The 23,447-nt window shown below is 50.3% G+C and overlaps 1 protein-coding gene and 1 long non-coding RNA gene across 2 annotated transcripts; both read left to right on the top strand.

The window, feature by feature from the left end:
• Positions 1-14,622: 14,622 nt before the first annotated feature.
• On the top strand, positions 14,623-17,970 carry LOC306815265. The gene is made up of 2 exons (XR_013777367.1): positions 14,623-14,918; positions 17,931-17,970. It is a non-coding gene; the product is annotated as an uncharacterized lncRNA (long non-coding RNA).
• A 951-nt stretch (positions 17,971-18,921) lies between these two features.
• LOC306815269 (cytochrome P450 4F3-like) lies at positions 18,922-22,982 on the top strand (the record flags this gene model as incomplete). Its single annotated transcript, XM_079331860.1, has 12 exons — positions 18,922-19,107; positions 19,386-19,524; positions 19,790-19,888; positions 20,204-20,331; positions 20,851-20,918; positions 21,316-21,583; positions 21,886-21,952; positions 22,027-22,156; positions 22,227-22,360; positions 22,445-22,509; positions 22,586-22,668; positions 22,768-22,982. The coding sequence occupies 12 exons, from the start codon at positions 18,922-18,924 to the stop codon at positions 22,946-22,948; spliced, it is 1,548 nt and encodes a 515-aa protein (XP_079187986.1). The 3' UTR covers positions 22,949-22,982.
• Positions 22,983-23,447: the final 465 nt, after the last annotated feature.

The raw sequence follows: 23,447 nt of genomic DNA, 5'->3' as shown, positions 1-23,447 counted from the left end.
AATTCCATTGTGACACTGTGGAACCAAAAAAGAATCAATGGACAATTCTGACACCATAGGGCTTAAGAGAACCAAGGTGCCAATGTGACACCATTGGTCCTAACAGAAAAATGTGGTCGTTGCGGCACCATGGAGCATCATGAAACAAAGGGGACATTTCGACACCATGAGGCCTAAGAGAAGCAAGGGGCCTTTGTGACACCGTAGGACATCTTGGAACCAAGAAGGTCAATTGTGATACCATGGGGCCTCATAGAACCATGGGTGTATTGTGACACCATGGGGCCTAGCAGAAAAAAGGGTCCATTGTGACACCATGAGATCTGAAACAACCATTGTGACACTATGTGGCCTATCTGAACCAAGGCACCATTGTGACAATATAGAGCCTAGCAGGACCAAGGGGCCATTGTGACACCACAGGGCTTCATGGAACCAATGGGCCATTGTGACACCATGAGTCCTAATAGAACCAGGGGGAAATTGTTATACCATGACGTTCAATGGAACCAAGGGGCTTTTGTGACACCATCGGCCTTCACAGAACCAAGGGGCCATTGTGACACCATTTTGCCGTATGAAACCTATGGTCCATTGTGACACCTTCGGGCCTAACAGAAACAAGGGAAAGTTTTGACATCATGGAGCCTTACGGAAATACAATGCCATTGTGAAACCACGGGACATCAAAGAACCAAGCGGCTATTGTGACACCATGGGGCCTAAGTGAACGAATGCACCATTGTGACATCATGGATCCTAAGAGAAAAAAGTGGTCCGTGTGGCACCCTTGGGCCTCATGGCATGAAAAGGACATTGTGATACCATGGGACCTAAAGGAACCAAGAGATCATTGTGACACCATGACTCCTAACAGTACCGGGTGGCCATTGTGAAATTATGGGGTCTAAGCGAACAAAAAGGCCATTTTGACACCATGGAGCTCAATGAAAACAAGGGCCATTTTGACATCATGGAGCATAATGGAACCAAGAGGCCATTGTGCCACTATTGTGCCACATGGAACATATGGTACATTAGGACACCATGGGGCCTCAGAGAACCAAAGGGTGATTAAGACACCATGGAGCCTAATGAAACCAAGGGCTATTGTGATACCATAGGGCCGCATAGAATCAAGGAGCCATTGTGACACCATGCTGCCTAAGAGAACCCAGAGGCCATTGTGACACCAGTGTGCTGCATGTAACCAGTGCTGCATTCTGACACCGTGTGACCTAGCAGAACCAAGGAGCCAATGTAACACCATTGATCTGCCTTGAACCAATGGCCCATTGTGACACCATTGGGCCAAGCAGAACCAAGGGGCTGTGTTGATGCCTTGGGTCATCATATAACCAAGGGGCCATTGTGATACCATGGGGTATATCTGATCTAAATGATCATTGTTACAACATGGACCGTAATAGAACCAAGGTGCCACTGTGACCCCACTAGGGCCTCATAGAACCAAGGATATATTGTGATACCATTGGGTCTAACAAATCCAAGACGCCATTGTGACAACATGGGGGCTTGCTGTAAATTCCACCCTCACTCTCTGACCTGTCCTGCTAGCTTCAAGTCAGATACGGATGAAATTCAGGACAAAGCAAAAGACAAAAGGAGGCTCTGTGTCCCAGGAAGATGTCCCGCACTTTATTCCTAAAACGTTTCCAGGGATTAAGTGAGAGAGACAAAAGAATGGTGAGGAATTTCAAACCTACGGTGAGGGGAGGCATAAATAGAGTTGCAGCCCATGAGATTGCGCTGTCAGGGAGGGGCTAAGGGATGGCTGAACTATTTTCACAAGACCCAGGGGAGTACAGAATGAACCATTTTCAGTGCACTATGAACCATAACTTAGTACAAAACAACAGGGGCCTCAGAGAACCAAGGTGCCATTGTAACACCATGCTGCCTAACCCAGGAGCCATTGTGACACCAATGTGCTGCCTGAAACCAACGGTGAATTGTGACACCATGAAGCTTAAAAGAACCAAGGGGCCAATGGGACACCACTGTGTCACCTGAAACTGCTGGTCCATTGTGGCACAATTGAGAATAACAGAAATAAGGGGCCATTGTGACACCATGGGACTTCATAGAACCCAGGGGCCCTCGTGACACCACAGGACTTCATGGAACTAAGGGTCCATTGTGAGACCATGGGTCCCCAGAGAACCAAGAGGCCATTGTGACACCATGGGACCTCAATGAACCAAGGGTGTATTGTGACACCATGGGACCTAACAGAATCAAGGGTCCATTGTGACACATGGATGCTCATAGAACCAATAGGCCATTTTAATGCCATGGGACCTCACGGAACCAAAAGGCCATTGTGACACCATGTGGTATATCTGATCTAAATGGTCATTGTTACAACATGGACCGTAACAGAACCAAGGTGCCACTGTGACCCCAATAGGGCCTCACAGCACTGAGGGGCCATTTTGAATACCATAGGAGCTCATAGAACCAAGGGGCCATTTTGAACTCCATGGGGCCTAATAGAACCAAGGGGAAATTGTGACACCATGGAGCAAAACAGACCAAGTGGCCATTATCGCATCATGGTTTCCACTGGAATCAAGGGGCCATTGTGACACTACGGAGCATATCTGAACCAAGGGGCCATCGTGAAAACATGGAGGCTAACAGAACCAAGATGCCATTGAGACACCACAGGGCCTCACCGCACCAAGGGTGCATTTTGAACACCATAGGTCCTAAAAGAAGCAAGGGGCTTTTGTGACACCATGGGAGCTCATAGAGCAAGGGGACATTGTGACACCATGGGAGTTAATAGAGCAAGGGGACATTGTGACACCATGGGGCCTCACAGAACCAAGGGGCCATTGTCACACCATGATGTCCATCTGACCAAGGGGCCATTGTGACACCATGGTGCCTAACATAACCACGGGGAAATTGTGACAGCATGGGGCCTAATGGGAAACTGTGACACCATGAGGCCTAATAGAACCAAGGGGAAATTGTGACACCATGGGTCATAACAGATGTGATAAGATGTTTTGACACCATGGGGCCTAACAGAATTAAGGGGCCAATTTGACACAAATGTACCACCTGGAAATAATGGTCCATTATGACACCTTGGGGTATAACATAACCACAGGGCCATTTTGAAATCATGGGGCCTAATAGAACCAAGGTGCCATTGTTATATCATGGGACAACATGGAAACAAAGAGGTCACTGTGACAGCATGGGGCCTAATGGGACCATAGGTGAATTGTGACACCTTGGGGCCTCATGGAATCAAGGGGGCATTGTGACACCATGGTTCCTCATAGAACCAAGGGGTGATTTTGACACCATGGTGCCTAACAGAACCAAGGGGCCATTCTGATGCCATGAGGCCCAACGGAAATAAGGATACCACTGTGGAACCCCATGTAATCTTTAAGCACACCAGGAGCCTGCTGCAGGTGAGCTGCTCTCCCCAGGGTTCTACAGGTGCTGTAGGATTCTGCTCCATCACAGGCTTCCTATTGAGTCATGGCCTCCTTTGAGAATGGATCTACTGCAGAGCAGAATCCAGCACAGGATGCAGGTGAATCCCTGCTCCATTCTGGGCCTCCGTGGGCTGCAGGTGGATCTCTGCTCTGTCATGAGGTACCTGAGCCAGTCCCCCTCCCCATGTGTTGCTGCATTATTAGGGCAGGGGAAATTTGGGAGGACCAAAACTCCTGTTTCCTCCAGTTACACAGTTGTGGATACTGAGTTTTTGTAGTAGCTACATCCAGTTCTGTTGTTGTGCATTACCTGCAACACCCAGCAGTTCTATGTTAGGTTTAACCTCCCATATTGACAGGATTATTTCTCAATCTCCTCCGGTTCTCATCCATAATCACAGAATCACAGAATCACATGATAATGAGGTTGGAAGAGACCTTTAAGATCATCAAGTCCAACCTATGTCCTAACACCTCAACTCAGAGTCTAGACTATTGCACCAAGTGCCATGTCCAGCCTTTTCTTAAACACATCCAGAGATGGTGATTCCACCACCTTTCTGGGAATGAAAATTTTTTTCATAATATTCAACCTATACCTTCCCTGTCGTAGCTTGAGACTGTGTCCTCTGGTTCTGTCAGTTGCTGTCTGGTGGAAGGGAGTGACCCCCACCTGTCTACAACCTTCCTTCAGGTAGTTGTAGAGAACAATAAAATCACCTCTAAGCCACCTCTTCTCTAGGCTAAACAACCCAAGCTCCTTCAAACATTCCTCATAAGGCTTGTGTTCCAAGCCCTTCACCAGCCTTGTTGCCCTCCTCTGGACACATTCAAGCATCTCAGACATCCTTCCTAAACTGAGGGCCCCAGAAGTACAGGGGAAGAATGACCTCCCTGCTCCTGCTGGCCACACAATTCCTAATGCAGGCCAGGATGTCGTTGGCCTTCTTGGCCACCAAGGCACATTGCTGGCTCATATTCAGCTGGCTGTCAACCAGCACCCCCAGGTTCCTTTCCACCTGTACAATATCCAGCCACACTGTCCCCAGCTTGTAACGTTGTAGGGGACTTTTATGGCCAAAATGTAGAATTAGGCACTTAGACTTATTAAACTTCATGCTGTTGGACTCTGACCATCTATCTAACTGATCTAAGTCTCTCTGCAGAGCCCTTCTTCCTTCCAATAGGTCAACATAAGCTCCCAGCTTAGTGTCGTCTCCAAATTTGCTAATGAAGGACTCGATGCCCTCATCCATATCGTCTATAAAAATATTAAACAGAACTGGCCCCAGCACAGAGCCCTGAGGGACCCCACTGGTGACTGGCCACCAGCTGGATACAGCACCGTTCACTGCCACTCTCTGGGCCCGGCCATCCAGCCAGTTCCTAACCCATCAAAGAGTGCTCTTGTCCAAGCTATGTGCTGCCAGCTTCTCCTGGAGCATGCTATGGGAGACAGTACCAAAGGCCTTGCTGAAGTCTAAATAGACAACATCCACAGCCTTTCCTGCATCCACCAGGTGTGTCACATGGTCATAGAAGGAAGCCAGGTTGGTCAGACATGACTTACCCTTCGTAAACCCATGCTGACTTGGTCTGATACCCTGGCCATCCTGTAAGTGCTGTGTGATAGCACTCATTATGAACAGCTCCATAATTTCCTATGTATTTCATCTAAGCATTCTTCTTTCATGAACAATCTTAAGGTGCTGGAACCCTGGTCACTGAGAATTTTAGACTTTCTGTGCTGACAAGCACTGACCCCCAAGAGAACACTTAAACTCTGGCCATGGAAAAGACTTCCAAAACCGAATAATAAAACCGAGATTGTAAGTATGTAGTTTAAATAAAAATATGTAATATCATATAGCATGAAACTCAGATTTTAAAGTTTCAGAATAGAGTAATATATATAATAAAGTAGAAATTTTAGAACAAAAGTTTGTCCTTCTTTTTGCCTTCTTCTTCATAAGTCTAAATAATATTTTATGATTAAATAAAAAGTATGCATTACAAGCCACAAATAGTTAGTTATTAAATTAAAAGTAAAAATAATTTAAGCAGCATTTCTTAATTTAAAAATTTGTCCTTGAAAAGACCTGTAAAAAAATAGGTCTTCATTTTTAATTTATTAACTTAAAATACTGCAAAACTCACAGTTTGTAAAACTATAATATAAATTCAAATTAATAAGCATCTAAATCCAAACAAAAAATACCAACTCTCACATTTAATCCCAACTATAACAAAAAAGCCCCCCACAATATTAATGCAGCATCTGAATATTGGGCAAGTCTAGGTAATATTCGGGCCTGGATACTTGGATTGAGTCCCATCAATGTTGGGATACCCAGAACTCCATCCTTCATGCTGGAGTGCAGGATGACATCACATGTGCATGGTGTTAAGCATTGCCATTCCTTGACAGCTGATCAAATCTGGAGGTCAGGGATTCAAGGAGCCCTGCTTTTGCATCCATTTCGTCTGCCAAGTATCTTAGTCTAGAGATGGTGTATATTTTTTTCGTATGTCAATTTTCTGAAGAGGTTTTCATGCGATGATGTGTGTTCTCCTCATACATATTACTCACCAAGCTGGTGACATTGTGTGTTGGGTTGATGTGGCCAGAAATGTGTATTCTATCAGCATCTGTTGAATCTGGGTGGGGTAGTGAATCCTTATCTCCATTGCACATATTTTTTGCTAATGGGTCATCTTTAAGATTAGGCAAGGCAATCATCTTTATCTTTTCCACAATCCATCCTCCCTCCAGGAAGATGTCATCTGCTACTGGGCAATTCAGTCCCACTGTATGACTGATAAAATTACATCATCCCATTGGGACATGCTTCAGCCAGAGGGAGGAGCCAAGTCTTTCCTACCTAAATAAAAAAACTGAGATTTTGGACAGCAAAATAGCATCCTTCCACTGGATTCCAGAAGAAAACCTGACCTTTCCATACCATCCCTGGACCTTCAGAAGAAAACTGCACCCTTCTACGGGACCACTGCTTCAGCTAAACCACATCTGCCACTGCAGGATGATTGTAGCCACAATTTAAGTAGACTGCTACCAACACCCTGAGTGACAGGGTGTCAGGTTGTATTCTGACTGTCAGGGTTGGCATTATTCTTCATAATACTATTTTTCTATTTGAATTTTCCTAGTAAAGAGTTGTTATTCCTAATTCTGTATCTTGGCCTGAGAGCCTCTTAATTTCAAAATTATAATAATAATTTGGAAGAAGGCAATTTACATTCTCCATTTCAAAGAAAAGCTTCTGCCTTTATTGGCAGACATCTCTCCTTCAAACCAAGACACATGGGAGTCCACTTCCCTTTGCTGCAGACCATGTAGAATATGCTGCTGGTCAAAAAACCTTAGCTATTTCTACGAATACGACACCCAGCAGCCTGTGTTCTCTTCTGGCAGATCGAATTTTTGTTTGCAGTAGTATCACATTTTCAGCACATCCCGCCTCTGTTATAAATCCACTTTGCCATGGCTTGAGGGGGCATGCCTGAGTAAACCTTACTGACGTTATTATGGAGAGCAGACTTAACAAGATGGAACCAATCTTGATCATTCATGGCTTCTTGCTAAATATATATGATTATAGATTTTCTTTTCCCGGTTAAGTATAGGTGGCCCATCCACCTGGCCAAATTAGTAAATTTATCCCAAATATGGACAGTGGTCAACATGGTATTATTGGAAGGATTTAATTATTCTAACATGTCCTACCCACTGTCCATCAATGCTGTTCAGCCTTATTTTTTATTTTCATGAACAGAAACAATCCATCGAGCTTTGTCCACAAAAGTACATACCAAACTAATGGAGGAGAGCAGCGCTCTGGATGCTCTGGGACCAGGCAGTCTTCCCTTGCCTCATCTTAGAGAGACCTAGGGCCAACAGCAGAAGAATTTGTCTCACACCACTTTCCTTGCACTCCTACAGGAAATCCCAAAAATTCAATGTCTACAAATACATTTCTGTATTTGTAAGATCTTGAGTTTGTGAAGGCACTGGTATTTCTTGACCTTCTCACTGGCAGCAACTTTCAAGGAGGAGTTGGAGTGCTTGTATCTGACTGTCATGTTCACCATGAATGCTTTTCCTCCTTCAACAAAGATCAAATTTGGCTTGTATAACTCGTTGTCATCATCTCTTGAAATACAGTCCAATTCTTCTTTTTAGCCTCACAGCTCACAGATGTGTCTTTTTGTGCCTTTATTCCTGTTTTTTTGAGTATAATAATACAGGCTGTTGTTTCATTATCAGCACCACAATATTTGCAGGTTTTCAGGAGTGCCCTTGGCCAGGACCTCTCTTGTGCAGCGCACATTGGCTCTCAACTGTAGTGCAGTTGCCAATTTTCTATGAGGTGTGCTTCTGTACCTGGTTATCCACCAATTACGGATATCATAATTTTCCAACTTCTCTATACCGTGGCCCTTGGATAGCAATTGTTTCCACTTATTATATGATATTACATTATATTATCATATAACATTGATATGATATGATATGATATGATATGATATGATATGATATGATATGATATGATATGATATGATATGATATGATATGTGGGAGCCCATGGCGTACTCCTGGCCTCCTTGGGGGTCTCAAAACCCCCCTGGCAAGGGTCTCAAAGACCTCTGAGTGAGACCCTGGTGTCCCAGGTGCTGAATTCTAACCCCTGGGGGAAGTTGTCAGCACAAGGAGAATGGAAACAAGCTGCCAAAATTAGTGAAGTGTCAATTAGATTGTTAGAACGTAGATAAATAGACTTCTGGGAATGTTTATGATAAGGGACACGTGGCCAAGATGGAGAATTTGGGGGGTGGACACCTTTACCTCCTTCTTCTCCCTGTCATCCATGTTGGGTGACACGTTGGCACACTTGGGTTGGATGGGGTCAGGGCTGGACCATTTAATAAAATTGTATTGTACTGGGAAAATTTTGTAAACATGTAATACATAATACAAACTATATAAGATAAGCCCTGCCTTCACCAGGCAGATTCCACCATGGATGCCAGGCTGAGCAGACCGCTGCTGGCCAGGCAAAAGGTCCCAGAGATAAGAAATAATAAACAATCCTTGGAAAAAGAGAAAACCGTCTCCGGCAATCTCTCTTCAGCTGCTTCAGAGAAAACCAGGGTTTGAAGCACCTTTGGTGTCCCTCTGGGGTGATCTTGGGGCAAAGGAGAAACCCCAGAATGGAACTATTATATTATATTATATTATATTATATTATATTATATTATATTATATTATATTATATTATATTATATTATATTATATTATACTGCCTTATATTATACTATGTTATATTATATATATCATATGCCTTGGGATACTTGGCCAACCCCTCCCAATTTCCACCAAACTATGTTCCAAGAACTGTTTAGCATGGCTTTTCCTTTGGTTTGCCTTTTTAGAGTGTGCACATTTCCTGGCTGTGGTTTTAGTCCATTCTTATTATCACCTCCAGCCTGGGCTTTGGTCCTTACTTGGTGCTGATTGTAGCAGGGGTCTTCATCATCCATCCATTGGATGGTATCCCAACCAAGCAGGCAGTTCAATTCCCACAAGCATGACTATATCAGCTATTTCACTATAATGTCTAAACATAGTTAAAAGCAAAAATAAAAACTATATCTTTATAGCAGAGTTACTTTAACATTATACATATAGCATTCCTCTTCATCTTTGCCAAAAGCCAGTATCATAATATGGATTTATAACATGCTGGATATTTTCCAACCTATTCCCAGCTCAAAGCAGAGGGAAGAAGAAAAGGAGAGAGCAGTCCTGACAGAATCCCAGAACGATGGTGGTGAGAAGGGACCCTGCCCATGGGTTCCAATCCCAGCAGGGAGAGACACGTCGAGCCCTGTGAAGGTGCAAATGAGACCATAAAAGCACAACTTACAGATTTGATTGAACATGGATTTGAACAAGAAATGTGAGGTAGAGAAATGGAAAACAAAGAAAAAGAAACGGGGAAGAGCTGAGGATGGGAATCAGCAGCTGCAGAGCCCAAACTGAACAATTTGCTCAGTGCTGACTCCTCCGTGTACAGCGTGGAAAATAAGGTTTTCACTTTGTGTTGATTTTAAAAGGTTTAATATAACAAAATAAGAGACAAATAATAAAAGGCAAAAATGATTGGGTGTTCGGTATATAGCTAAGAGTACACTTGTCGTTTGGGAGATATATTTTTTAATTTATTAGCTTGTTGATTATTTGTAGACTTATTATGTATTTTCAAACAGTTTTATAAATTATTTTTTATATTTTAGGATTTATTTTATGTGGCTATTTTTTTGTTTGTTTCTTAGAGAGCATCTGTGGTTATTGATTGTGGTTTAAACTCTTTTTTCTATTATTTTTAATTTGATTTGTGGTTTTTAACTTTCATAGATTGTTGGTGCTGGTAACTGGTGCATTATTAGTAGGTGTTTGTATTGTGTGTTATTGAATTAAGTAGGTAATTTATTCATTACAAATACACTTTAATAGCCTATGTTACTTTAAAAGAAACGACATACACTTCTCTTTTTATTCTTTTTCTTCAAATTAGAATGGCGCAATACACCTAATACATATACATTGCCTGTCCCTGCTTTGTATTAAAATAAGCTCCGCAGCTTTTTGTAGCTGCGCACTGCTCCTGTTGGTCGCTCTCCTGGATAGTCTGGGGATGAAGTAGACAGTTTTCCTGTTAGTTGAACTTTTCATCTCGTCACCTTGGTCATTCTCTTTTTAGTCCTTGGGTTATCTTCCGGACTTTGATACCAGTTTTCCTGGGTTCAGGGATCTGGAGAATCCCCCTTATCCTGTGGTGCCTTTGTATTGCATCCCGTTCCCCCACCCCAGCTCTTTATCTTATCCTGCAGCCTTGCTCTCCCCCGTTCTTGTAAGCACCGTAAATTCCAGCAAACATAGGGTTTTGTCAGCCCCCTTCTAGTCCAAGCATTTCTCGATGCTCGATTCCTAACTCTCAGTTGCTCTGTCTGCCCTGCAGGCTCAGGGGGTGCTGCCCCCTCCCCAACAGCCGCTGCTGCGGCGGCCGCGGGGCACAGGGGGTGGCAAAGGGGGGTCCGGGATGCGAGCGGGGGAGCAGCGGGAGGAAGAGGAGGAGAGGGGAAGGGGAGGAGCGAGTAAAAGGAGGAGCAGGAGCAGGAGGAGCAGGAGAGGATCAGCGGGCACAGGCGGAGAATCGCGGTGCTGCAGGGCGAGCCCGCTGAGCCCGCAGCTCCGCTGGCCCCGGCAGCATCGCATTCCTGCATCCCGCGGGTGAGCGCGGAGGGGAAGCTCGGCCCGGGGCTATCGCGGCAGCTCCGGCACGGCTGGTTGTGAATCACGCAAATAAACTTCAGAACTTATAAAGTTGTGCAGTAGGTAGGTATTTTATTCAGCGCTGGACGCAGGGGAGAGCATCTTCCCAAATCCTGCGTACCTTGCATGATTTCTAATCTTCCATTTATCTAGGAAGGTCATGCATATTCTAAATCGCCTATACATATTGATTATCTGCCCTGCCTGTTCCCCGCTCCGCATATTCATTGCGGCTGCGTAGTTCATTGGGTCGGTGGTCTCTAGATGATGAGTCGGTGGGCTGAAAATGATAAAGAACAGCAGTCTTCCTCGCTGTTGAACTTTTCACCTTGTCTTTCTACGCGTGCGCTGTAGTCTCTCGGTTGTGATATTTTCCAGACTCTGCACTTTTACGAAGAGGGGCCCCTTTCATTTTTACAAGCCAAGCAAAATCTGTAAATCAAGGTTCTCTTATCGTGCATACCTTTCCTTATTAGTTCACAGTAATTAATAACATTATATGTTATTAATATGTTCTACTCTTCGTTCTACTCTTCATTCTATTTAACCCTTAAATACCCTGTTTCAGTTGGGTTTCTGATTTTTGGGGGATGGGGGGTGGTGTTTGTGCCTCGCAGATTCGGGAATCGAGTCGCAAATATATTTGGGTGTCCGTGGGAGAGGTATTGTTTTATTGATGTGAGGAGGGGATGTTTCTGGCTCTTGCAGGAATCCAAAGCTGAGCCGTAAATGCTCCTTGGGGGGATTTGGAGGGGCCACGTGGCGATGGCCCGGTCCCGGCGGGGCGGGACATCGGTTTTGGGGATCCCCGGGAGAGGCGGGGGATGAAAAGCGGGAGCCCCGGCGTGGGGAGAGGGGCGACAGCAGAGCTGGGGGACCCCCGGCAGCCTGGAGGGGAGGTGGAGCCGGGAGATGAGTGGGGTGCGGGCCCCCCGAGCCTGGAAGGGCTGGCAGGGAACGGGGGAAGCCCTGAGTGCCTGCAGTGGGGGGATGCTGGAGAGGGGGACCCTGGGACCTGAGTCAGGATCAGGGCAGGATGAGCCCTGGGACACACAAAACTCCCTCAGCGTGCCTGAGCAGGAGCCAGGAGAGGGGGAATCCCCAGGAGCCACGGGTCTCCATCAGCTCTGAGAACAGAATCCCCATAACCACAAAGTGAAGACAGTGCGAACAGGGATCTCCTGGGAAAGTGTTTCTGGGCTCCTTCGTGAGTTTTGGTGGTTTTTACGGACACCAAACAGCCCAGGCATTTCTAGAGATGCACTCAGACAGCAGGACCTTCAAAGCCATATCAAGCACTTTGTTTTTCCCCCAAACCAAGATTTTCCATTCCCAAGTCTTATCCAGATGGACGGAAAGGCTGTGAGGAACAGGAAGATGTCCCAGGACAGCCAGGCAGGTGAGGAGGAAGTCACTGCCCCTTTCCCCCTCTGTCCTGCCGGGGAGGATTGGGGGCATCTCCTTCCTCTTCCCTCTGGCACAGAGGCAAATCCCATCCTCTCCTTGTCCTTCCTCCTCCAGACCAGGAGCTGAGGACGGAGACCAGGGAGGACAAATCCCCACAGCAGAACCTCTTGGAAGAGGCCGTTTGCAGCAGCTCCACAGTGCAGGAATCCAACAGGGAGGAAAAGCCACGGAGATCCCGCACCAGGAGGGGCTGCAAACGCAGATCATGGGGATCCGAGGAGGAAAGACCCAGCCTGGGCCAGGCAGGCAGCCAGAGATGTGGTCAGAGCTCTGAGCTGAGGGTCCATGAGCAGCTTCATGATAGCAAAAAGCCCCTTCAGTGTTTGGAATGTGGGAAGAGTTTCCGCACGAGCTCTGGCCTGGTCCAGCATCAGATGATCCACACTGAGGAGAAGCCCTATGAGTGTGGGGAATGTGGGAAGGGATTCAGAGACACCTCAGATCTGATCAGGCACCTGACAGTGCACACTGGGGAACGGCCCTACGAGTGTGGGGAATGTGGGAAAGGATTCAGCTGGAGCTACCATCTGATCATTCACCAGAGGATCCACACTGGGGAACAGCCCTATGAGTGTAGGGCATGTGGGAAGGGCTGCAGAAACACCTCTGACCTGACCCGCCACCAGACAGTGCACACCGGAGAAAGGCCCTATGAGTGTGGGGAATGTGGATAGGGATTCAGCTGCAACTCCAGCCTGAACGTCCATCAGAGGACCCACACTGGGGAACAGCCCTACCAGTGTGGGGCATGTGGGAAGAGCTTCAGCCAGAGCTCCAGTTTGATCTACCACCAGAGGATCCACACCGGAGAACGGCCCTACGAGTGTGGGGAATGTGGAAAGGGATTCAGCTGCAGCTACAGCCTTAATCTCCACCAGAGGATCCACACTGGGGAACGACCCTATGAGTGTGGGGAATGTGGGAAGAGCTTCAGCTGCATCTCATACCTGATCTGCCACCAGAGGATCCACACTGGGGAACGGCCCTATGAGTGTGAGGAATGTGGGAAGAGCTTCAACCAGAGCTCCAGTTTGCTCTACCACCAGAGGATCCACACTGGGGAACGGCCCTACAAGTGTGGGGAATGTGGGATGGGCTTCAGGATGCGCACCCAACTCACCCACCACCAGAGGATCCATAGTGGGGTACGACTGTATGTGTGCGGGGAATGTGGGAACTCCAGTTTGATCCGCCACCAGATGATCCACGCAGATGAACAGCCCTACAAGTGTGGGGAATGTGGGATGGGGTTCAGGAAGAGCTCCAACCTCACCCGCCACCAGATGATCCACACTGGGGTACGACCCTATGTGTGTGGGGAATGTGGGAAGAGCTTCCGTGACAGTTCTCGCCTGATCATGCACCAGGCAATTCAGGCTGGAGAATGCCCCTACACGTGCTCAGAATGTGGGAAGGGCTTCAGCCAGAGATGCAACCTTATTGTCCACCAGAGGATCCACTCTGGGGAGAAGCCCTATGAGTGTCCTGAGTGTGGGAAGAGGTTTCAGCAGAAATCCCATCTGCTCAGGCATCAGCAGATTCACACACAGGAGAGGCCCTTCATCTGCCCTGACTGTGAGAAGGGATTTAAGAGAAACTCCACCCTCGTCACCCACCAGCGGATCCACACCAGGGAGACGCCCTAACAGTGTCCCCAGTGTGTCTCCCAGAACTCTGCCGTGACCCAGCACCAATGGGGGCACTGGTAAGGGAAGCTCTGTGAGTGCCCTGTGTGTGGGAAGAGGCTCCTGCGCTGCTCCAGCTCCATCCCCTCTGTTGGGCCCCATTGGATGCTCCCCAGTGACCCTCGTTGGGCAGAGCCTTGGTGATCCATGGTCCTGGTGATCCTTATTGGGAACTCACCTGGCTGGTGGTCTCCACATCTTCCTGGCTTGGGAGAATGGATTTTACTTTCCACCCCAAAAAATTTTGGCTTTTGCATCCAATTATTTCATCTCGTGGCATCAAGGAATACTGGATGGTCTTGGAGGTATTTTCCATCCTAAATGCTTCCATGATTCTAATTCTGTCTGGGCCACATGCATCTTCCACAGCCATATCGTGATGGACTGGGGCAGAAAACCAAGATTTTGGAGACAGTGGAGTGCAAAGGCCTCTAAAAAAGGTTCTGTCACTCACCCAAGCCCATGCATGCTCAGTCAGTATGGACAGCTAAATCCTTTTATTTGGGCCTTGATTTTCTTTCATTTTTCATCATCCCTTCACCCAACATTGGGGTAAAAATAAAGACATTGAACTATGATATGGACGTGGACATTATGGGTTGTGGATGGGGAAATGGTGGGGACTGGGACATGGATATGCACATAGGCATGGATATGGATATGGATATGGATATGGACATGGACATGGACATGGACATGGACATGGACATGGATATGGATATGGATATGGATATGGATATGGATATGGATATGGATATGGATATGGATATGGGTGTGAATAGGCCTGTGGATGGAGCTATAGGGCATGGTGGGTCACAGACTCAGGTGGTGACATAGAGGTGTATCCCATGGATGTGGACATGGAGGACAAGGGATGGCTTTTATCACCATGTGAAAAATGCGGCTCACTTTCCTGGTAAATTTTAAAAAGTTTAATAAAAGGCAATAAGAGACAAACAATAAAACAAAGTTTATAACATCTGGGTGCATGACAGTCAGCCAAGGGCACACACTAACTCAGAAAACACTTTGTTAAGTGCATGAACATGTTGCATATTCATAGGTCTTCATGCATCATTCAAACTCACCCCCTCAACCTGTAAATCAACTTTTTTTTCTTTTGTTTTTCCTTTTTTTTTTTCCTCCTTGTGGCTCTTTCCTGTCAGCACACTCCCTAATAACAGAGATCAATAAATTCCTTCACTGGAGTTCTTGTGTTCATCACCCCTGTACTCATCCAGACAGGATAATCCAAGAATGTGAAGAATTACCTAATTATCTTTTTCCCATTCTCCAAGTTACTTACATGAACAAAAGCTTTTTCATCACTATGTTAGAGACCAAGAAAAGTAGATATTTATCTCACTACTATTTTTCAGTTTTGTTTATAGCAGAACTAAAAGAAACTATATTAATATAGCAAAGTTTTCCAATGTTACACATACAACATTCATTTTAATATCTGTGAAAAGCCAATAATACAATATGTACTTATAACATCACACTTGCAGAGAAAGCTATCAATTAAAACTGGGGCCAGGATAAAACTTGGTTGTGATAAAGGCCATCCCTTGGGGCCCTCTAAACAAAGGAGCCCCTTGGAGCTGTGCTGGCTGCAGCAGGGTGAGCAGCACAGTCCCTGTGAATGGGGCTCTGTGAGCTGGGAACTCTCCTGATTGCTGCACTCAGAGGGATCCTGCAAACACAGCAGTGTCACCAGAATGACCCAAAACTGCTCTGGTGGGGACAGGAATGTCCCTGGGACCCCCGAGCACCAACATACACCTCAAATGGGGTGCCTGGTGGGCACCCTGAAGGGACAGCAGTGTCCCTGGGACCCCCAACCAGGGACTGTGCAGGGACAGCAGTGTCACTGGGACCCCTCCTACTCCACAACTCTCCCCACCGGGTCTGTCACCACTGTCACAACTGCAGCACTCTCTACAACTCCCTGGAAGGTGGCTGTAACCAGATGTGGGCTGCTGTCTTCTCCCAGGCAATCACTGACAGAAGGAGACTACAAAGTCTTAAGCTAGGAAAAAATTAGGAAAAAATTCTTTACTGAAAGGGTGATTGGGCATTGGAAGGGGCTACTCAGGGAGGTGGTAGAGTCACCACTCCTAGAGGTGTATGAAAATAGACTGGATGTGGCACTCAGTGCCATGGTTTAGTTGATAAGGTGCTGTTAGGTCATAGGTGTGACTTGATGATCTCAGAGGTCTTTTCCAACTCAGTTAATTCTGTGAACTGTGAACTTTGACTTTTCCTCTCCTGTGGAAGAGGAGGAGCCTCTTCCACAACAGCCCCTGGAGGAGGGGACAGGGACAGGTCTGAGCCACCCCCAGGACCAGCACCCTTGGCGGGGGAGGGGGTCATGGGTAGGGGGTGCCCAGCTTGAGATTGATGAACTGGGAGGTTGGGGAGTGGAGTCTCATTTTAGGGCTTCTTGCAGCCCCCCAGGGCATCCTCCCATCTGGGTCTGGAGGGAGCCAGAGCCAGCACAGCCAGTACCCCCAGACCACCCCTCTTTCCCTGGGAAACATCCCCCAAAGGTGCCAAATCCTGCTGGGATCTAGTGCAGCCAAGCTTTGGGTAGGCAAAGGGGGGTTCAGGGGGACCAAGGGACAGAGGGGTTCATCCTGCTTCTGGTTCAGTGCCCATTGCTGATGCCCAGCCCCAGTATCCAGCCTTAGTGTCCAGCCTCAGTGCCCAGTTCTGATGTCCATTCCCAGTGTCCAGCCCCGGTGCTGATGTCAAGTGCCAGTGCCCAGTGCCTGTGTCCAGCCTCAGTGCCCATCCCAGCTGTCCAGTCCAACTGTCCAGTCCCCAGTGTCACTGCCCAGTCCTTGTGTCCAGCCCCACTGCCCAGCCCCAGTCCCAGTTCCCAGGCTCATTTCCCAGCCGTGATTCCAAGCACTTATCCAGTCCCACCCTGGTCCCAGTCGGGTGCCAGCCCCGATACCAGATGTGTGCCAGATGTGTGCCAGATGTGTGCCAGTGTCACCCCCCATCCTGGGGGACAAGGGCAGCCATCAGCAGGGCCTAGGGCTGGGCAATGTCACACCAGTCCTGGAGGGAGCTGAGGGTTTTAACCCTGGAGCAACAGCAAGAAGGATGCAGTAATGGGGACAATGACAGAACGAGGCAGCCATGCACAGTTTGGTGTGGGGCCTGGGGCATGGCATGGGGCATGGTGTGAAGTGTGGCATGAGATGGCACAGGGCACAGGACAGGGGACATGACCCTGGAGCACAGCACAGGGCACAGTCAGCCCCAGCACCACCCCGAGCCCCCTCCCACCGGCCCCACTGGGACACCCACCCCGTGGCAGAGGAGCTCGGTCAGGAGCTGCCCCTGCCTGGCACTGAGGCCCCGGGGGGGTCCCGGGGGTGCTCACCCAGCACTGCCTGGCATCCAGGCTGCTGCAGACCCTGAGTGCCTGCCCCAGTGCCATGGTGGTGACAGGGGAGCCACCCCAGGGGACTCGAGGGACACCCTGGTGTCTGTCACAGAGTCCATGTGGCGTGGGGGACACCCGTGGGGATGCCAGGGGAGACAGGGGTGGGCAGAGGGTGGGGGCATGTGGGGGGAAGGGAGGGGCACAGACACCCAAAAATGCATCAAAGCCATGGGGAGGGCACCCAAAATTATGGGAAAGGACCAAAATCTGAACAATGCACATAAAACTGGGGAAAGAACCCAAAATGGGGGAAAATGAGCCAGAAAAAAAAGAAAGGATCCCAAATAGGGTTAAAGGATCCAAAAGAGGCAGAAAAGACCCAAATCAAGGAGAAAGGACACACAACCAGAGGTCAAAGAGTCGTGGGGTGTCATTGGGTGCCCCTGTCTGTGCCGGGACAGACACAGATGCTCAGTGCCAGGAACAGCCATGGGAACATGTGTGCTAAAAATGAGTTCTACTTTCCTGGTAAATTTTAAAAGGTTTAATAAAGGAAAATAAGAGACAAAGAATAAAGCAAAAGGTTATAACGGCCGGGTGCTTGACATTCAGCAAAAAGCACACACTAACTCAGAAAACACTTTGTTAAATGCATCAACCTGTTGCATATTCATAGACCTTCATGCATTATTCAAAATCACCCCCCCTTCGACCTCCCAATCTGTAAAACAACTTTTTTTTTTTTTTTTTTTTCCCCCTCTTTGTCTCCTTGTCAGCACACTCCCTGATAATGGAAATCAATTAATTCCTTCCCTGGAGTTCTGGTGTTGTCACCCGTCTTCATCCAGATGGATTAATCCAAGATTTTGAAGAAAATCCCGATTATCCTTTTACCATTCTCTCGAGTTAGTTACATGAACAAAAGCTTTACATCACTATGTTATAGTCCAAGAAAAATAGATATGTATCACACTGTTATTTCTAAGGTTTGTTAATAGCAGAACAAAAAGAAACTATATTCACCCAGCAAAGTTTTCCAACACTATACACATAGCATTCATTGTAATATTTGCGAAAAGCCAATAATGTAATATGTACTTATAACACTATGGGACACGGGAACTCCCTGTGGGACACGGGGACATCCGACGGGACACGGCCCCGGGACCTCGGGGACTTGGATCCCGCGGGAGGGGCAGGAGCAGGGGACACATGGGGAGGGACAGGGACGCACGGAAGGGAGCAGGGTCACACGGGGGAGAGGGGGATGGGGACACTCGGAGCGGACAGAGACACACAGAGGGACAGAGGGACAGGGACACACAGGTGGGGGGGACAGGGTGGGGGGCAAGGACACACACAGGGAGACAGGGACACACCGGGGCAGGGGCGGGAACACGATGTCACCAGGACGCGCACTGGGACATAAGCCGGATGCGGTGACACCCAGCGCGGGGCCACCGCGTGACCCGCGGGTGACACCGCCCCGCCCGACCCTTGTCCTGTCCCCAGCCTGTCCCCAGGAGCGGCTCCATGGCGGTGGCCGCCGCGCTGGGTTCCCTGGCCATGGTGGCCCTGGGCACCTTCTTGGTGGCCCTGCTGCTGCGGTGGCTCTGGGATGTGCTGCTGGCTGTCACCCGATTCCGGGCCACTTGTCACCAGCTGAACAAATTCCCCACCCCACCATGGCGCAATTGGTTGCTGGGACACACTGGCATGGTGAGGGGACAGGGGTGACACCTGCGGGGACAGCGGGATCAAGGCTGGAGGCACCTGCAAAGAAACAATGGGGACAGGGTGGTGACACCTGTGATGGGACAGAAGGAATGATTGGGGTGGTGGCACTTGGGAGGACAGTGAGGATGGGGTGGTGGCAAATGGACAGTGGGGACAGACACACTTGTCCCCAAGGCTGGCAGTGCTCTGAGGGCACACGTGTCCCCAAGCTTGTGCATGACCCCAACGACACACATGCCCCCTGTTGTCCCCAGGGCTAGAGCACAGAGCAGGGCCTGCAGCAGGTGGATGCCTTGGTGGCCTGGTACCGTCATGGCTGCCTCTGGTGGGGACTTCCCTGGCTGCCCATCCTGCGCCTCTTCCACCCCAGCACCCTTTGGCCACTCCTCAGTGCCTCAGGTAGGACACGAGACACCAGATGGGTCCCCAGGGCTACCCATGGGTGTCACTGCACCTGGCACAGAGACCTGGCAGTGCCCAGGCAGTGGCCACCAGCCCAACCCCACAGGTCCCCAGAGGTGTCACCATGGCCAGGCCAAACACCACCCCAGAGTGGCCACCAACCTGTCCCTGAGGTTCCCTAAGGCCGTGGGTGCCGGGAGAGGGTGCCCACTGTGGGTTAAGGGGTGCAGACAGGGTGCCTCATCCCAGTGTCCCCACCCAGGGGACCCCAGTGAATCCCTGCCCACCCCATCCTTGTGTGTTGCAGCTTTCGTGGCCCCCAAGGATAAAACTTTCTATGGCTTCCTCAAGCCCTGGCTTGGTAAGTGGAGGGGGTTGGGTGGGGACATCACTTCTGGGTGTCACACGGGTCGGGACAGCACCTCCGGGTGTCACACGGGTGGGGACAGCAGCCCTGGGTGCCCCTGATGGATCCAGGTGTCGTAGGGGAGGACACAGCAAGTTTTGGGGACAGATCCATTGGGCACCCGCAGTGGATCCGGGTGTGTCACAGGGGCAGTGGGTGACCCGGACACACTCTGGGTGCCCCCAGGATGTACCCGGGTGTGTCACAAGGGCAGTGGAGGGCAGGACACCCCCTGGGTGCCTTGGGCCGACCCCACTGTTCCCTCCCCAGGGGAGGGGCTGCTGCTGAGCAGTGGGCAGCGCTGGGCGCGGCACCGGCGGCTCCTGACCCCCGCCTTCCACGGGGATGTTCTCCGGGCTTACCTGGGAATCTTCAACCAGAGCACCCGCGTGCTGCTTGTGAGAGATCCGAGTCCCCACTGCACCCCAAATCCTGACCTACACCCCAAATCCTGACCTACACCCCAAATCATAAGTGCTGCACCCTACATCCTGACTTCTGCCCCTAACTCTGACCTGCATCCCAAACCCTAAGTCCTACACCCAAAATTCTGTCCTGCACCCCAAATCTTGACCTGCACTCCAAACTCTTACCCGCATCCCAAACTCTGAGTCCTGCACACAAAATTCTGTCCTGCATCCACTGCTGCACCCTAAGTCCTGTCCTAAACCCCAAATCCTGTCCTGTCCCATACCCCAAACCTGCCCCCAAACCCAACTCCACCTCTTGTTCATCACCACATCCCTGTCCCACACCCCCACCCCAATTCTTGCCCCTCTACCACCCTGTCCCACCCCTCAATTTATCCCCTGCCCCTGTTCCTGTTCAGTCCCTGACCCCATCCATCCCCCCAGGACAAGTAGGGGGCAGCAGCAGCGGCCGCTGCTGGGGGGCCACTGGAGATGGAGGTGCTGCAGCCCCTGAGCCTCCTCACCCTGGACACGCTCCAGAAGTGCATCTTCAGCCATGACAGCCACTGCCAGGAGTGCCACCTGTCTCCACTGGCCATCCTGGGGGCTGTGGTGACCCCACCATTGTCCCTGCTGGCCATCCTGGGAGCCATGGTGACCCCACCATCGTCCCTGTTGGCCATGCTGGTGGCCCCAATGGCCCTGCCATGGTCTCTGTTGGCCATGTGGCCCCAATGGCCCTGCCATTGTCTCTGTTGGCCATGCTGGTGGCCCCAATGGCCCTGCCATGGTCTCTGTTAACCATGCTGGTGGCCCCCAAGGCCCTGCCATGGTCTCTGTTGGCCATGCTGGTGGCCCTAATGGCCCTGCCATGGTCTCTGCTGGCCATGCTGGTGTCCCCAAGGCCCTGCCGTGGTCTCTGTTGGCCATGCTGGTGGCCCCAATGTCCCTCAGTGTCCCTGGTTCCCACAGGCGGCCCAGCGAGTACATCCAGGCCATCCTGGAGCTGAGCTCATTGGTGGTCCGGCGCCAGCTCCAGCCACTTCTCCACCCATGGTGGCTGTACAGGCTCTCCTCTGATGGCCGGCGCTTCGCCCGTGCCTGCGCCACTGTCCACGCCTTCACCGCTGACGTGGTGCAGCGCCAGCGCCGCGAACTCGCCCGCCTGGGCCACCAGGCCTGGCTGAATGGCCACCGGGGACGCAGCATGGACTTCATCGACCTCCTGCTGCTCACCAAGGTGGGCATGGGGTGGTGGTCAGGGGGACATGGAGGTGGTTGAGAGGGTGGTGGTGGCCATGGGGAGATGATGGTGGCCATAGGGTGGTGGCCATGGAGGATGGTGGTCAAGGGGGTGGTGGTGGCCATGGAAGGATTGGCCATAGACCGGTGGCCACAGGGAACGGTGGTGGCCATTGACAGCATTGACCATAGAGCTGGTAGCCAGTGGGATAGTGGTGCCTGTAGGGCGGTGGCCATGGAAGGGATTTGGCCATAGACCGGTGGCCCCAGGTGGCCCCAGGCTCACCTTGACCCCCGCAGGACGAGGACGGCCACACCCTGTCAGACGAGGACATTGCGGCCGAGGCTGACACCTTCATGTTTGAGGGTGAGCACGAGCTCCCAGGTGCCACTGGGGCAGAGCCACTCCAGTGTCCCCTCACTCATTCCATGTCCCCACAGGCCATGATACCACGGCCAGTGGCCTGGCATGGCTCTTCTATAACCTGGCTGGCCACCCTGAGCACCAGGAGCGGTGCCGCCGAGAGGTCCAGGAGCTCCTAGCTGGCCGGGACACTGCAGACATTGAATGGTGAGATGTCCCCAGGGCCACCCCTGGCTGTGTGGCCAGGGAACACGCTGTCACTCCTGCTTGTCCCCAGGGAGGACCTGTCCCAGCTGCCCTTCACCACCATGTGCATCAAGGAGAGCCTGCGGCTGCACCCTCCTGTCACTGCCGTGTCCCAGCGCTGCACCGAGGACGTCCCCCTGCGTGATGGCCGTGTCATCCCCAAGGGTATGGCGTGGCCAGTGTGTCCCCAGTGTCACCACCCACTGCTGTCACCTGCTGTCCCTAAAGTGGCCATTCCCATCCTACCAGGGGTCATCTGCCTGATGAGCATCTACGGGACCCACCACAACCCAGAGCTCTGGCCCGAGCCTGAGGTAGTGCCACCCTACGAGGTGTCCCTGTCACCATGGTGGTGACAGCTGCGTCCTCACAGTGTCACTGTCACCCCAGGTGTTCAATCCCCTGAGGTTCAGCCCAGAGAACAGCAAGGGACGGTCTCCATCCTCCTTCATCCCCTTCTCTGCTGGCCCCAGGTACGTGGTGGGGTGGGGACAGGAGTGTCCCCAAGTGCCTCCCCCATCCCTGGCTGGGCTCACAGTGGGGTGACAGTGACAATGGGGATGTGGTGGCAGGAACTGCATCGGGCAGAGCTTTGCCATGGCTGAGATGAAGGTGGTGGTGGCACTGACACTGTCCCGGTTCGTGCTGCGGAGGGACACAGCGAGGCCACCCCCGCGCCGCAAGCCCGAGCTGATCCTGCGAGCCGAGGACGGGCTCTGGCTGCTGCTGGAGCCACTGGTGGGAGTGGCCTGAGGGGACACGGGTCACCAGAACATGGGGACATCCCGCCAGGCAGGTGTCACACCCAGGGGAGGAGCAGTGATTCAATGGTAGCGTGAAGGGGACAACATTGTGGTGGCGGTGGGGATGTGTTCTCCTTGTGTTTAAGTTTAGGATAAATTTGGGGAAAAAGAGCTCTAAAGGGCTCCCCCCCCTTTTTTTTTTTTTACAATTTTTTTTTTTTACAGAGTTTAGAAAGAATTGTTTTTCTGGTGAAAATGGAAAAAACTTTTTTATTAACAAAAATACAAAAGAAACACTTTCCAACTTAAACCCAAAAAACACTAGCTTAAATAAAACTGTTTAAAAAAAAACCTGGCAGCTGCACAAAAAAAAGCAAAAAAAAAAGCTAGTCCAAACATTAGCCCGTAACACCTTGGTCATGAGACATGTCATGGTGTGGATGTGTCCACCCATGGACTTGTCCCCTAGGCCACTTGTGACCATCCATGGCCATACCCCCATGTCACCA

The sequence above is a fragment of the Erithacus rubecula genome (genome assembly GCF_903797595.1).
Source record: "Erithacus rubecula genome assembly, contig: scaffold_111_arrow_ctg1, whole genome shotgun sequence".
In the NCBI taxonomy this organism is placed as follows: Eukaryota; Metazoa; Chordata; class Aves; order Passeriformes; family Muscicapidae; genus Erithacus; species Erithacus rubecula.
The sequence above is the reverse complement of the archived record's forward strand: the minus strand, read 5'-3'. Positions and strand labels throughout refer to the sequence as shown.